The sequence below is a fragment of the Danio rerio genome, chromosome 13 (genome assembly GCF_049306965.1).
Source record: "Danio rerio strain Tuebingen ecotype United States chromosome 13, GRCz12tu, whole genome shotgun sequence".
In the NCBI taxonomy this organism is placed as follows: domain Eukaryota; kingdom Metazoa; phylum Chordata; class Actinopteri; order Cypriniformes; family Danionidae; genus Danio; species Danio rerio.
In genome coordinates this window covers 32,659,489-32,674,081 of record NC_133188.1, presented here as the reverse complement: position 1 = coordinate 32,674,081, position 14,593 = coordinate 32,659,489, and the positions used below count along the sequence as shown (strand labels likewise).

Sequence of the window (14,593 nt, the reverse complement as noted above, 5' to 3'; positions counted from 1 at the left end):
TGGCTTAGTCATGTTTTTATTATGACAGTTTACTCTGTCTCTGTGACACTTCCTGAAAATGCTCAAGACAGCACTATATACTATTTGCACAGCCATTTGAAAACTACAGTTAAGTTAGTCATCACTGCATTTACTGAGGTATCTGAGTACAAGACACTGAATACGTATGTTTCACATTTTTACTGCATTTGCTCTTTACAATTCTAATTTATTCACAGCATTGTGCCAAATAATAAATAAACCCTTATTTACAACAAACATAAACTTCCTTTGAGTAGAGCTGTGCACAACTGTACACAATATTGCAGTACATATTGGATCTGAACATACAACATACACAGGTCTGTAAATCATTCATAAAATGTTAAATTTAGAAGACATTTTCAGGGAAAAAAATATTTTTTATATAAAATTTGCTTGACAGATTCTGACAACTAGTTTAAAATTTTTGTGTGTAATGACTCAAGTAATGAAATGAGGAATTTTAGTTTTATAAGGAATGAATATTCAGCATTCACAAGTTTAGTTAATTTTGACTGACATGACATAAGCAAAAGATAATGTTATAAAACAGCAGAGACTTGTATGAAAGCAATTGATGCATGTCCAAAAGCATTTGCAATTTGTTGGAAGGAATGAGAAACTGCTACTATGATGTGCACAAATTGTTTTGACAAATGCATTAACTGTTGTGCAACTGTAAATAGTGTTGTGAGAAATGCACCAAAGCCACTGAGAAAAAAACTGTAAATGGCAGTGGAATATAAATTACTTACTCCAGAATTAATATAATCATGAATGGATTACCCTTTCACATAGATGTCGCTCATGTTTTCTCCTGTGATGCTGGTTTCATCCAGAATGACTTCAGTTGTATTCCAAACAACAGCTCGCAGGAAATACCTTCAATGAAAAGCCAGCATTAGAACAGTAAACACACACAGATAACAGTTTTGCTAATGTGAAGGACAGTAGATTGTACTGTTTGGGTCTGCGAGGAGTGATGTCACAGAGTGGTCCAGGAATGCCAAGGTTTTTAGGGAATATTTCAACCCACATCTGAATTTTGCCCTGCCAAGACAAAACAAAACTGAGTGTCACAAACAGTAGTTCTGACATAAAATAACTGCAAACTAGAGTGCGTTTTAGTATAGAAGCCCATTTCCACAACATAGTTAAACAAAATTAAAACTAAATTGATACACACATAATTGAAAGAGTGGGTACTTGCAGTATTGATGAATTTAATATTTATTTAACATGTATTTAATGTTTAATTTAATAATTTAACATTTACTCAATAACTTTTTCATTTTTATATTTATTTATGAATTAATATAAAATTACAAATTATGAAATTGTCCTAATTATCACTCAGGATGTTTTTTTTTAATATACTAGCAAAATTCTGACTTTTAGTATTTTAAATTGTTTAAACACAACATACATTATTAATCACATGTATTTACTGAAAGGTGACGCTGAATGACCAAACACTGATGTCCTTACTTTGAAGGCTGTAGTTTGGGGTTCATGTTTTTATTCTTGACTTAGCACAACAACATTGAAAAACTAAAAGCTAAACCTGCAACATAATAAATGTAATATTCAATATTCATAATACTGTATACCCTGTGTGCTGATCCCTTTACAATATGTGTAATTTAATAATTAATATGACACTATTTCATAAAACCACTTTAAAATACAGTATGTGTTAATGTTAATGGATTCACAGATCATATTGTGTTGTGTCCTGTGCAGGGCGATTGCAAGTCATTAAGTCATAATATTTTGATTTCTTTTAATCTCATATCTCAATTTTGACATTTTAAGTTATCATTTCTACTTAGTAAGTTATTAATGTTATTATTCTGACTGAAATTTTTAGCACAATATCAATTTTAATCCTATTATTATGACTTTTAATGTTTTAGTTAGTCTGAAATGTGTGTTTTTAAAAGGGACTTGATGTCATAATTTTAACCTTTTTTTTTCATATAATAAAAACTGACCTGAGAGAGCGTGGGCTGGTAGCTGCTGTACAAGGTTCTGGTCTCCACATGCTCTGGGACAAGGCCTTGTCTCCTCAACACATGCAAGCAAATTCGCTCCTTAGGAGGTCCCAGGTGTGGATGGATGCTTTTATTGGCCTCTATAAACAATTAAATACCATTTGTATTTTTATTGATAATTTTATGTGTTATAAAATGCTTAGTTAGCAATACATGACACTGTAAGTTCTGCACCAAAGTAGAAATGCAATATATAGCAGGTGCATATGGCTAAATCAAGTAAAACTGTAGTAATAAAAATTTTACCCTTATTTATATAAATAGCATTCAAAGGCTTGGAAATGAACTGGATTTTTAAAAAGTTTTTGAAAAAAGCCTCCTAACATCAAATAAAAAGTCACAATAATATTTAAAATATTAAGAAGCTTTTAATGGGAACAATAATTATTTAAAAGATATAGTTTTTAGTAAGCGAATGGAACTTTGCAAATGCCTTAGGACCCTATATATATATATACATACACATTTCCAGATTTATGTAATCTTGTAATCTGGATTGTGAAATCATATTTCGAAATGTTTGTAGGCCTACTTTGTAATTAACACTGGATTTCAAAATGCTCATAATAATATTTTCATTTTTTTACTTTTCTGATGTTTGACAATGGTGATAATCAGTGATATAATGGTTGAAAAAATGTTACACACTTGATGTTTGGTCCAATTTTTTACGTACATTTAATTATGTAATCAGACTGTTTGTAAAATTTATGATTCGATCAACCTTTAGGAGTTAGAAATTCTTGCACATGATGTTGAGATCTAGACAATCTCTAATAGTTTAAATGAACATACCCAGTTCATCCAGCCTGTACTCTCGTCCTCCAAAAGCCAAGAAACTACCATCATCTGAGATCTGAGGAGCAAGAATTCCTCTCATCCTGGCCAGATTCTGCAGGATCTGTGAAGGTTTGAGCTGGTCTCTCCACTGGTTCACTCCAGATCTTTTCCGAACACAATTCAAATAGCACTGAGTACATGAATAAATCTTGTTATAAAGCTATACTAACAATGCAAGCATGATAAACACTTACACACAGTATGATTTTGGGATTCCACAATGAGAGCCAAACCGAGAAAGAAGTCGATTCTCAAGATCAATGACTGTTTCCCCAACCTTCTCATCAGAGCTGAGCAGATCATAGTCATAGACTGAAATCTTCAAGTCCTTATCTTGTGGGATGTAGCAGTTCAGTTCGAACACCCTGTGAACAGACATTCATTTAAATCGGATATCAGTAAAATACACAATTGTATACAACTTAATTTATCAATTCTCATGTACTCACCTCCCAAAATCTGGATTTAGAGTATTTGGCTTGTAGTGATCTCTATCATCAATCGTTTTCCTCCCCAGGGAAATCTTTATGTAAGGGTCACACTTCATAAAGGAAGGATATTCATATATCACACGTTAAAAACTCATCCGTCCAAAGACTTGATGTTGTTTATTTATTTATTTTTTGCAACATGTGAACTGGCCAGTGGTGGAAAGAGTACTGAATAATCATACTTAAAAAGAGTTATCAATACTTTCTTCATTTAACATCTACACATAGATATCACCTATACACAGTATAACTTCATATTAACTACATTTATATACTATAACCATAACTGATAAAGTTATTAGTAATTAGTTTTAAGTTAATTAGTTAAAGTCATTACTAACTAATAAAGATATAGTAACTAATACCCTTAACTTTTCTGATTTTGATTGTGATGCAATAATGTGCACCTTTTTTAAACCTGCTTTGAAACTAAATCATTGTGAAAAGCTCTACACAAATAAACTTAAATTTAATAGAACTTGCCAAAAATTACAGCGCAAGTAGAGTACAATCGGTGTAAATACAACTCAAAGTATGAGTAAAATATAGCCCTTATAAAAAAGCTAAAGAGTACTGAGTAATGAGTATTAAGCTCTGAAAATGATTCCACCTTATACCCTGCAAATTAAAAATATAGCTTAATGTTAAAACCTAATGCTAATCTACAGTAGCTGTGACCATATGTTAACACTTAGGTTATGCACTTTGAACCCTTTCAGGCATACAATAGGCATCATTTATCTTCATCAGTGAAATGCAGTCTCTTGATTGCGTGCAACGACTTTTGCATCTTCTTAGACACTCCTAATGCTTCCACACTTGAGGACGTTCTTCAGGACGGTCTGTCTAATGCAATTATATGCGTGGTTTGATTTGACAAGAATTACAGGATTGATTAAGGAAAAATAGTGGAGCAAATGCAGCACACATTTCAAAACTACTTAGTAAAGTACAATTCCAGAGAAAATGTGTTCCTTTACACCACTGGAAACTCACCATGCCATTGTTGTCTTTAGGCTGCAGGTCGAGGCAACGTATGATATGGATTCTGACCAGGCACTCCTGAGGACAGCTTTCAGGCAGCTCTCTAAACTGCCGAGGTGGATCTGAGATGTTTGGGTCATCTGACAAGGGATACACTCGAAACGAGCCCTGTCAATGCAGTAGAAAAATATGTATCACTGAGGGTCAGATTTACTGCAATAAACAGTAACAGTGCCTATAATAAATGAGATGAGAACAGAAGTTTTTGTTGTTATTTTTATTAATAATATGCTCATTAAAGAACACAGACACAACAGATTATTCCCATAAAGACCAGCAAAACTGTGGCTTGGTATAATTCATTAATGTTCAGTGGCTTGGAATTTAGTAATGTTGTCTTCTAGTATTCCAAATGAACATGAGTACAGATAATTTTCTTTCTTCTACCACACACAAACTCGCTGTTCTCTACATTTGCGCTCGTAGAGCAGAACATCTCAAGCACACAATGGGTTAATATGTGCTTGTTAGGATATTAAATAAATATTGGTACAAATAACTATGAATTGACAACTGCAGACCTTGTGTAATGAATTTACATTTTTTGTTTGTTTGTTTGTTTTTTTGCTCTGAATATAGTGCAAAGAATTCAAAATACAGATCTCAGTCTACCTACTGCACCTCATGTGAGTTTTAGCTGTGGGAAGTACCATTTCGTGTAGTTTCTTTCTGAAAATATTGAATACACAGAGCAAATTCACACTCTGGACCACAAAAGTTGTATGGGTACATTTTTGGCAATTGATACCCAAAAATCATATGGGTCAAAATTATTGATAATAATTTTGATAAAATAAAAATAAAAATAATCAATTTTTGCATCCCAAAAATCAATAGAACAATAAATAAAGATGTTTTTTTGGAAATGTTCAACTGTAAATATATCAAAACTATTTTTTTCTGAATAATTTACATTGCTAGGTACTTAATTTAGACAACTTTAAAAGCAATTATGTTAGTCTTAGATTTTTTAAACCTTCCGATTCCAGATTTCAAATGCCGTAGTTGTATTATGACCAATTATTGTCCTATACTAACATACTAAATGTTACCAGAAATCTTTTTTAAAATCTAAATTAAAAAATTAAATTTTTGTGATTCTGGTATACATATCGTTTACAATATGAACAAAGTTACTTACATATAGTTAATGGCTGGGTAAAGTAAAATGGTAAAATAACTTTGTTCAACTTTGTCTCTGTTTTGGCCACCCAAACTGATCTTATTTTATCTACTACTATGGAAATCCGTTTTAACTTTTATTAATTCTTAGGATATGTATTCTTGATATTAACAAATCTATTCTTTATAGCACAAACACTGATTGTTGATATAAATATTGCATTTCAACTAGTAACAATGTTATTCCTTGATATCAACAATGATGTCATCTATGACGTTCCTGCAGAGACTTGGGTAAATAAGATCCAGTTTATTGGCTTGGTTAGTTAGACGTCTGCCACAAGATGGCAGTCTAATATAAATTATTCTCCATTTTGTTGCTTGTAGCCAAATTCTTTTCTGAGTGTTCTCAGAGTTAATTGCCTCTATTTTGGAAACCTGTCATGTTTTTAAATGATTTTAATAATACATGTTATTTTACACTAGCATATTAGCAACCGAATATTAAATTCCTTTAATATTATATATGTATATAGCATATATAATATGTAATATGTCACAATAGTGATATTACATTTTTTTACAGCCATAACATCTCTTATTTGCACTCAACCAAGATTGCTAATCTTTGTGATGTTAGCCTAGATATTGAATGACAATCACCACTCCTTATAAAAAGCCACTCATCTGAACAGCAAAGGAAGCTCTGTGAAAAGGTGACAGGCACAGACTTGCCTTGAACTCTCCTACAACAGACGGGTCTTCCTCCTCGTCCTCCAATTTGCCCCTCTGCAGTTTGAATGTATTGCAAAAATCTGTCAGACCTCTGAATTCAGGAACCGCCTCAAGCTCTGTGTTATAGACCTGAAATAAACATTTATTTTTACCACCGTTCACTTACATAACAATGGTCATACCTTATCTGCTTTAAAACATAAGCAGGATGCAAACATCCACACAGGATGGCAAGACGGGGCAAAATCTCACTGTTAAGGTGTCATATCCCTTCTGGAGATAAGGGCCGCATTTCTCAAGCTCGTTAATGGAGGCATAGAATTTACTCCACCAGTCCACCGTGTCCTCTTCCTATAATAGGTGGTGAAAGAATGGAAGTGAGTTTGGCTGTAAAAGTCCGTCTGCAGCTATTTCGTGCCATAATAGCACAGTTCCCAGACTGTTATATAATGATAAAGGATTATTTATTTTCTTTTCTGAAGGCTATGGAAAAACTTGCCGGATGTAGAAGTAGAAAAGTAGATAGGAGCTATGTTATCATCATATTATTATCAGAATGTTTAGAAAACAAAAGTTTTCATACCTGTTTGGAAGGGCTGGGGATTCTGTCCCCCATATCAATAACAACGTCTCGAGGAGCCGCCGCCATCATAGCCACTAAGACACAAAAACATTATGTGAGAAAAATAAGTGACATAACAAGAACTATTTTTATCATTTAGATTCACTAATTCTGGATTATATTACAATAATAGTGATTATTATTTTGCTTGCAGTACAGTACAAGTATATATTCAATGATTCACGAAAGACAAGCAAAACAAATTGTCTTGTTTTAAGTAATAAAAAAATAAAAATATATAATTTTCTTAAAACAAGCAAATAATCTGCCAATGGGGTAAATAATCTCATGTTAAATGGAAAAACTATATAATTTTGCTTATCTCATAGGCAGATTATTTAGCAAGTTTTAAGGACAGACTTTTGGCATATTATTTCTTAAAACAAGACAGTATTTTTCTGCTTCTTTTGAAAATTCTTCTTGATTTAAGAATTTTTAGATATTTGAACTAGAAAGACAATTTTTTATGTAAGAAAAGTCTTTTTTGCATACTCTATTTTTTTAAAAATGCTTTTCAGTTTAATCAATAAACTTTAAACAAATATTAAGCATAATAAATAAATAAATCATATTGTCACCGACTCGATCCCAGTCATTCCCCTCGCTGACCAGCAGAGGTCACCATCTCCGGACTTCTAACCATTACGTCATCCTTTTCACTCAGATCCCAGCACACCTGTTCTCCATCTCACTAATGACCCACGTACCACATATAAGCAGCTCACACACACACACTTCATGGCGAAGTCTTGTTTAGCCCCGGCCAGCATTATTGAGCGTTCTATCCTGCCTGATTTCCCGTTGACCACTTCAGCCCGTTTCTCGACTCTGCTCTGTCTTCTGCCTGCCCTTGACCAAAAGCCTGATTGCACGGACTCTGATTCTCGCTGCCTGCCCCTGACTAAAGCCTGTATTACGGACTCTGAACCACGCTGCCTGCCCTTAACTCTAGCCTGGTAATCACTCTGCCTCTGTTATCTGCTAATCATCGTTGAGTTGTATGTTGTATGTTCGCACAGCCGTGCGAGGTGTTGATGTTTAAGTGTGACTTAATAAATACTGCAAAATGGATCCCTCCGTGTCAGTCTCCCCGTTACAGAAGACTTCGCCCAACACGGATCCCGCAGCCATCCAGGTTTTGTCTCACGAAGTCACAACACAAGCTCAGGTATTGTCAACACACCAACAACAACTAACACATCTAACCCAGTTAACAGACGAACTGGTGAAATCCCTACAAAACCTGCAAGCTGCTGCCACTGCGCAACCCACCGCCAACTACTCTCCAAGTCCACTTGTTGTTGCACAACCCCCGATGACTTCCGGAGTTCGATTGGCTTTTCCTGACAAGTTCTCAGGTAACCCAGCAAAATGTAAAGGCTTCCTACTGCAATGTAAACTGTTTATCGCCCAACAGCCCCATCTGTTTAAGGACGAGAATGGGAAAATTGCTTTTGTGTGCTCCCTGCTCACTGGGAAGGCGCTAGACTGGGCTACTGCAGTTTGGCCAGACAGTACCCCGATATTTCCCTCGTTTAATGACTTTCTCAAACGTTTCTGCACTGTGTTCGATCATCCGGAGGGTGGTCGTAACGCTGGCGAGGAGCTATTGTGCATCCAACAGGGAGATCGCTCCGCAGCTGAGTTCGCCCTGCAGTTCCGCACTTTGGCAGCGCAAACTGGCTGGGCTGATGATCCGCTTGCCACGCTTTACAGAAAGGCTCTAAGACCAGAATTGCAGCGAGAGATGGCATGTCGTGACGAGGGAAAAACACTGGATCAACTTATCGAGCTTTCCATAAGGTTAGACACTCTCCTCCGCACTCGCAATCCGCTCTGCTCAATTGCTTCCAGTCCTGTATCCCCTGAAACCTCCGCTGAACCCATGCAATTGGGTAGAACCCGCCTGAACCCAGAAGAGCGAGAACGACGGAGAAGAAATCGCCTGTGCATTTACTGCGGACTTCCAGGTCATACGAAGGTTTTATGTCCCAACAAGCCTCTCCCAAAAACCCTCTCGGTGAGTGCAACCACTATGTTCACTACCACTAATAATGTTGTGAATCTGCCTGTCACTTTGAGAAACGATGGAGATGAGATTGGGACTATAACCATGATCGATTCAGGAGCCGCTGGTAACTTTATTGATTACACGTTTGCCACCACTCACTCCATCCCTTTAACCTCCTGTGATTCCTCCATAGCCATCACTGCTGTAGATGGGCGCCCTTTGGGAGAAGGACGTATAAAATTCCAGACCCTGCCAATCTTGCTTCAAACAGGCTCTCTCCATGAAGAGGAAATCTCCCTTCTTGCCATCAACTCCCCTAAACACTCTGTGATTCTTGGGTTACCATGGCTACAACAGCATGACCCTCAAGTCTCTTGGAGAACTGGTGAGATCACAAAATGGAGCAATCAATGCTTTACCCAATGTCTGCACTCTGTTTCCCCTGTCCAGATCAACACAATTAACAAGACCGAAGACTCTGAACTCCGTCATGTTCCTGATGCTTATCACGATTTAATTGAAGCATTCAATAAGCAGAAGGCTACCAAGCTCCCTCCTCATCGTGATAATGACTGTGCCATTGAGCTGCTACCCGGCACCACGCCCCCTCGTGGTCGCATCTTCCCTCTCTCACAACCTGAAACTGAAGCTATGAAGAATTATATCTCTGAGGAGCTAGAGAAAGGATTTATTCGACCATCTACTTCTCCCGCTTCAGCAGGGTTTTTCTTCGTCAAGAAGAAGGATGGCAGCTTACGCCCTTGCATTGATTACCGAGGCTTGAATGAGATCACAGTCAAATACCGCTACCCATTGCCATTGGTTCCTGCCGCCCTTGAACAACTCCGATCCGCCCAGTATTTCACTAAGTTGGACCTCCGTAGTGCATATAACCTCATCCGCATACGACAGGGAGACGAGTGGAAAACCGGGTTCTCTACTATTGACGGCCACTACGAATATCTCGTTATGCCCTTCGGCCTAGCAAACAGTCCTTCCGTGTTCCAGGCATTTGTAAATGAGGTATTTAGAGACATGCTCAACAAGTGGGTCATAGTATATATTGACGACATCCTGGTCTATTCCAATTCGCTATCTGAGCATATCCAGCACGTTCGGGCAGTGCTCAAACGTCTCATTAAAAACCAGCTGTATGCAAAGAGCTCCAAGTGCGAATTCCACCAGACCTGCATCTCATTCCTTGGCTACATTATCAGTCCAGAAGGCGTGGCTATGGACCAGCAAAAGGTTGACTCTGTGACACAATGGCCGCAACCCGAAACCATCAGGCAACTACAACGATTCCTGGGCTTTGCTAACTTCTACAGGCGCTTCATAAGGAACTTCAGTTCAGTCGCTGCCCCACTGACCGCCATGGTAAAAGCTAACAATGCTCGCCTTAAATGGAACCCCGACGCTGTCCGAGCATTTACCCAGCTAAAGACTCGCTTCTCCAGTGCACCCATTCTGCGTCATCCTGATCCCGAACAACCCTTTGTAGTCGAAATTGACGCGTCCAACACTGGAATTGGAGCCATCCTGTCCCAACGATCCCTAGTGAATAAGAAGCTCCATCCCTGTGCCTTCTATTCTCGCAAGCTCAACTCCGCTGAACGGAACTACGATGTTGGAAACCGAGAACTCCTCGCCATGAAAGCCGCGCTAGAAGAATGGAGACACTGGCTTGAAGGCGCAAAACACCCTTTCATCGTCATCACTGATCACAAGAACCTAGAATACATCCGGTCTTGTAAACGTCTGAATCCTAGACAGGCAAGATGGGCGCTGTTTTCCACCCGATTTGACTTCCAAGTCACCTATATCCCTGGCTCAAAAAACATCAAAGCAGATGCTCTGTCCCGCCTCTCAGACGATGAGACCTCTGAAATCCATGATGAACCCATAATCAAAGATCCTCTAATTGTCGCTCCCATCCAGTGGGATATAGAACAGGAGATCCTTCAAGCCGCCGAAAATAATCCTTCTCAGCAGCCCTGTCCAGAGAATAAAATCTTTGTTCCCCCGTCGCTTCGAGAAAGACTCATCTCCGAGGTACATGACCACCCCAGTTCCGGTCACCCAGGCAGCACAGCCACCGTACAAATGATTCAATCCCGCTACTGGTGGTCATCCATACACAAGGATGTAATCAACTTCATCAACAAATGCTCACCCTGTCAGATGTCCAAACACTCCCGTCACCGTCCAGCTGGATTACTCCAACCCCTGGAGGTGCCACATCGCCCCTGGTCACACATCGCTATAGATTTCATCACTGATTTACCCATATCTCAGGGCAAAACCACCATCCTCACAGTAGTGGACCGATTTTCAAAATCCTGCCGCCTTATCCCCATTTCCAAACTGCCCACAGCCATGGAAACGGCCGAGTTACTCTGCGAGTGTGTGTTTCGGTACTATGGTCTCCCCGAAGACATCGTGTCGGATAGAGGTCCCCAGTTTACCTCCCGACTCTGGTCAGCATTCTTTAAAAATCTCCAAATCAACGTTAGCCTAACATCCGGCTATCATCCCCAATCCAACGGGCAGACAGAGCGCTTGAACCAAGAAATCGGTCGATTCCTCCGCACGTATTGTCATTCGAACCAGAACGAATGGGCCAAATTTTTGATGTGGGCAGAATATGCTCAGAACTCCCTCAGAAAGGCATCTACTGGATTAACCCCATTTCAATGCGTGCTGGGCTTCCAACCTCCGCTCTTTCCCTGGTCCGGCGAGACCTCTGAACTCCCTGCGGTGGATACATGGTTTAAAAACTGCGAAGAGGTCTGGAACGCAGCTCACACTCACTTCTCTCACGCCGTAAGGCGTTTCAAGGAACAAGCCGATCGACACCGACGTCCTGGTCCCATGTATTCCCCAGGACAATGGGTATGGCTTTCCACCCGCGACTTACGCCTCAAGCTGCCCTGCAAGAAACTCAGTCCCAGGTACGTGGGTCCTTTCCAGATAGAAAGACAAATATCTCCTGTTTCGTTCAGACTGACACTCCCTAATCATTTTCGTATTTCCCCAACTTTCCATGTCTCTCTGCTCAAGCCTGCTGCTGGTCCAGCCGAGACGGATAGGGAGGTGGCAGCCGGTGAGCAGGGTCCCCCGCCTCTTATGATCGATGGCGAAGAGGCTTACCAGATCCACGAGATCCTGAGATCCAGACGCCGGGGCGGACAACTCCAATATCTCGTTGATTGGGAGGGGTACGGTCCGGAGGAGAGATCTTGGATTAACCGCAAGGACATCCTCGACACCACACTACTGGAAGAGTTCCACTCACAACATCCGGAGATGCCGGCCCCTCGCCCCTGTGGAAGACCCCGGCGTCGAGAATTGCCTCACTTCAGGAGCCATTCGTTGGGGGGGGGGCTCTGTCACCGACTCGGTCCCAGTCATTCCCCTCGCTGACCAGCAGAGGTCACCATCTCCGGACTTCTAACCATTACGTCATCCTTTTCACTCAGATCCCAGCACCTGTTCTCCATCTCACTAATGACCCACGTACCACATATAAGCAGCTCACACACACACTTCATGGCGAAGTCTTGTTTAGCCCCGGCCAGCATTACTGAGCGTTCTATCCTGCCTGATTTCCCGTTGACCACTTCAGCCCGTTTCTCGACTCTGCTCTGTCTTCTGCCTGCCCTTGACCAAAAGCCTGATTGCACGGACTCTGATTCTCGCTGCCTGCCCCTGACTAAAGCCTGTATTACGGACTCTGAACCACGCTGCCTGCCCTTAACTCTAGCCTGGTAATCACTCTGCCTCTGTTATCTGCTAATCATCGTTGAGTTGTATGTTGTATGTTCGCACAGCCGTGCGAGGTGTTGATGTTTAAGTGTGACTTAATAAATACTGCAAAATGGATCCCTCCGTGTCAGTCTCCCCGTTACACATATCATATCATCATCAGTGATAAGAATGATTTAAGAACGATCAAATGTCACTGAAGACTGGAGTAATGAGACTAAATGTACCTTTGAATGAAGTATGCTTAAAAATACACATAAAATTATTAAATAAAATAAAAAATAGTTAATTAAATGTGCATATTACTTTTATTATTCACAATATTACAGTTTTTATATTTAATTAAATACAAGTTTCTTTGGTGAGTATAAGGAATTTCTTTAAAAACATTACATTTACCAAACTTTATCATATTTATCATTTATTATAAATAAAGGTAAACAGTTACCCTTTGCAGACATAGCCACCTCGGTAGTGTCAATGTAAGGATCACATCTGAACTCCTCCAGGGAGTTTATAGTGCACTGCCCAACAACTGGTTTCCGCCCAAAGGGCCTGTGGTCAATAACTTTGACCACGATGGGTGGAGTGTACATCTCATCTTTAGGGAGAAGCTGGAGAGACAGACATTGTTAGGATTCTGTCCAAAAACCAACAAAGCTTTACTTACACTTTTCTTCGTTTCTTTCTATATATTTGGGGGGCTAATAATTCTGACCACAACTGGATATATACAGTTTCCAGTTATCGGTAGAGTAAACCAGGGACAAATGTAAACAAGCTTTTTTTTGCATTAATTTCCTTCAATCAAAAACTATTGGTAATAAACTGAAATCTTTCCAAAAAATACCATGTAAATCATATAATCTTATAGATTGTTCTTGTACCTTGGTACACGTGTACCTTGGTAAAGTTTGTTTAAATAATTTAGTTCTTGAATCATAAGTAATATATATATATCAATTGTAGAAAACATTAGAATTGAGTTGCAGATTATTCTGAAATAATAATATTATTCTGCAATAATAGAAATAGATATCTGCTTTTTGAATGCATAATGCCAAACATTTGAAATAATTTGAACCAAAAGAAAAAGTCAAATTATTAGATACAGTACGACACCTAATACTAAAAAGTGTATTTATAAATAAATCTCCAGAATTATATAACTTAGAAATGTGTAGCTGATCTATAAGCAACACAACTCTAAGGTTGTAATTACATGAATGGCTGCAGTAAAAAAAACGTGGCATCTAAACTCCTAAATAATAACTTCCTTTAGTTTGTTTAAACCCTTAGATCATGCAGTTTATAAGAGAATCTCAAAATAGTGTTGAAGGTTAGCAAATGCCATTTCCTTTGAGTTACGGAGTTGCTGTACCACTTTGAGGAACAGGACGGAACCAGGAAAGTTGGGATTCTTCTTGATGTTCTTTATAGTGGCAGTCTGAATGATCTGCCCTCCACATTCAACTACCAGGCTGGGGGAAGACACCGCTGCCAGCTGATATGCCTTCATGTTTCTTAATCCCCAGGCCAGGATCTGTCGAAGCATGCAGTATGAGACACCGGCGGTAATTTTGTTTGGCTTAAACACATTATTCACAAGGATGACTACATTACCTCGATTGCCGTGAGCTGTACCACAGGCCTGATTCCCTGAGGAACCATGTACAGATTCTCACTTCTTCTCGGTGGGACCAGAGGCAGGTTAGCATCATTTGCCTGAGGTCAACAATAAACAGGATAAGCAAATGGTAATGGTGAGGTGGTTAGGGTGACATGCTAATTGCCACAACAGTTTTATCCCTGGTAAATCTGCTGATCTCCAGCAGTGGATGTCTCTGCTAGTTGTGGTTTAGCTAAACATTAAGCGAAATGACACCCT

At 39.2% G+C, this 14,593-nt stretch overlaps 1 protein-coding gene across 1 annotated transcript in view; it reads right to left on the bottom strand.

Annotated features, from left to right (window-relative positions):
- Nucleotides 1-14,593, bottom strand: part of myofl (myoferlin like) — a 50,679-nt gene that overhangs the window by 3,549 nt on the left and 32,537 nt on the right. Inside the window, exons 35-47 of the mRNA XM_682373.11 lie at nt 14,329-14,430; nt 14,087-14,248; nt 13,154-13,319; nt 6,891-6,964; nt 6,560-6,658; nt 6,308-6,436; nt 4,403-4,558; nt 3,365-3,456; nt 3,110-3,280; nt 2,871-3,019; nt 2,016-2,155; nt 983-1,071; nt 808-903 (exon numbers count right to left, since the gene is read on the bottom strand). Coding sequence (XP_687465.5) covers nt 808-903; nt 983-1,071; nt 2,016-2,155; nt 2,871-3,019; nt 3,110-3,280; nt 3,365-3,456; nt 4,403-4,558; nt 6,308-6,436; nt 6,560-6,658; nt 6,891-6,964; nt 13,154-13,319; nt 14,087-14,248; nt 14,329-14,430 — 1,625 coding nt within the window. The remainder of the gene's footprint in view (nt 1-807; nt 904-982; nt 1,072-2,015; nt 2,156-2,870; nt 3,020-3,109; nt 3,281-3,364; nt 3,457-4,402; nt 4,559-6,307; nt 6,437-6,559; nt 6,659-6,890; nt 6,965-13,153; nt 13,320-14,086; nt 14,249-14,328; nt 14,431-14,593) is intronic.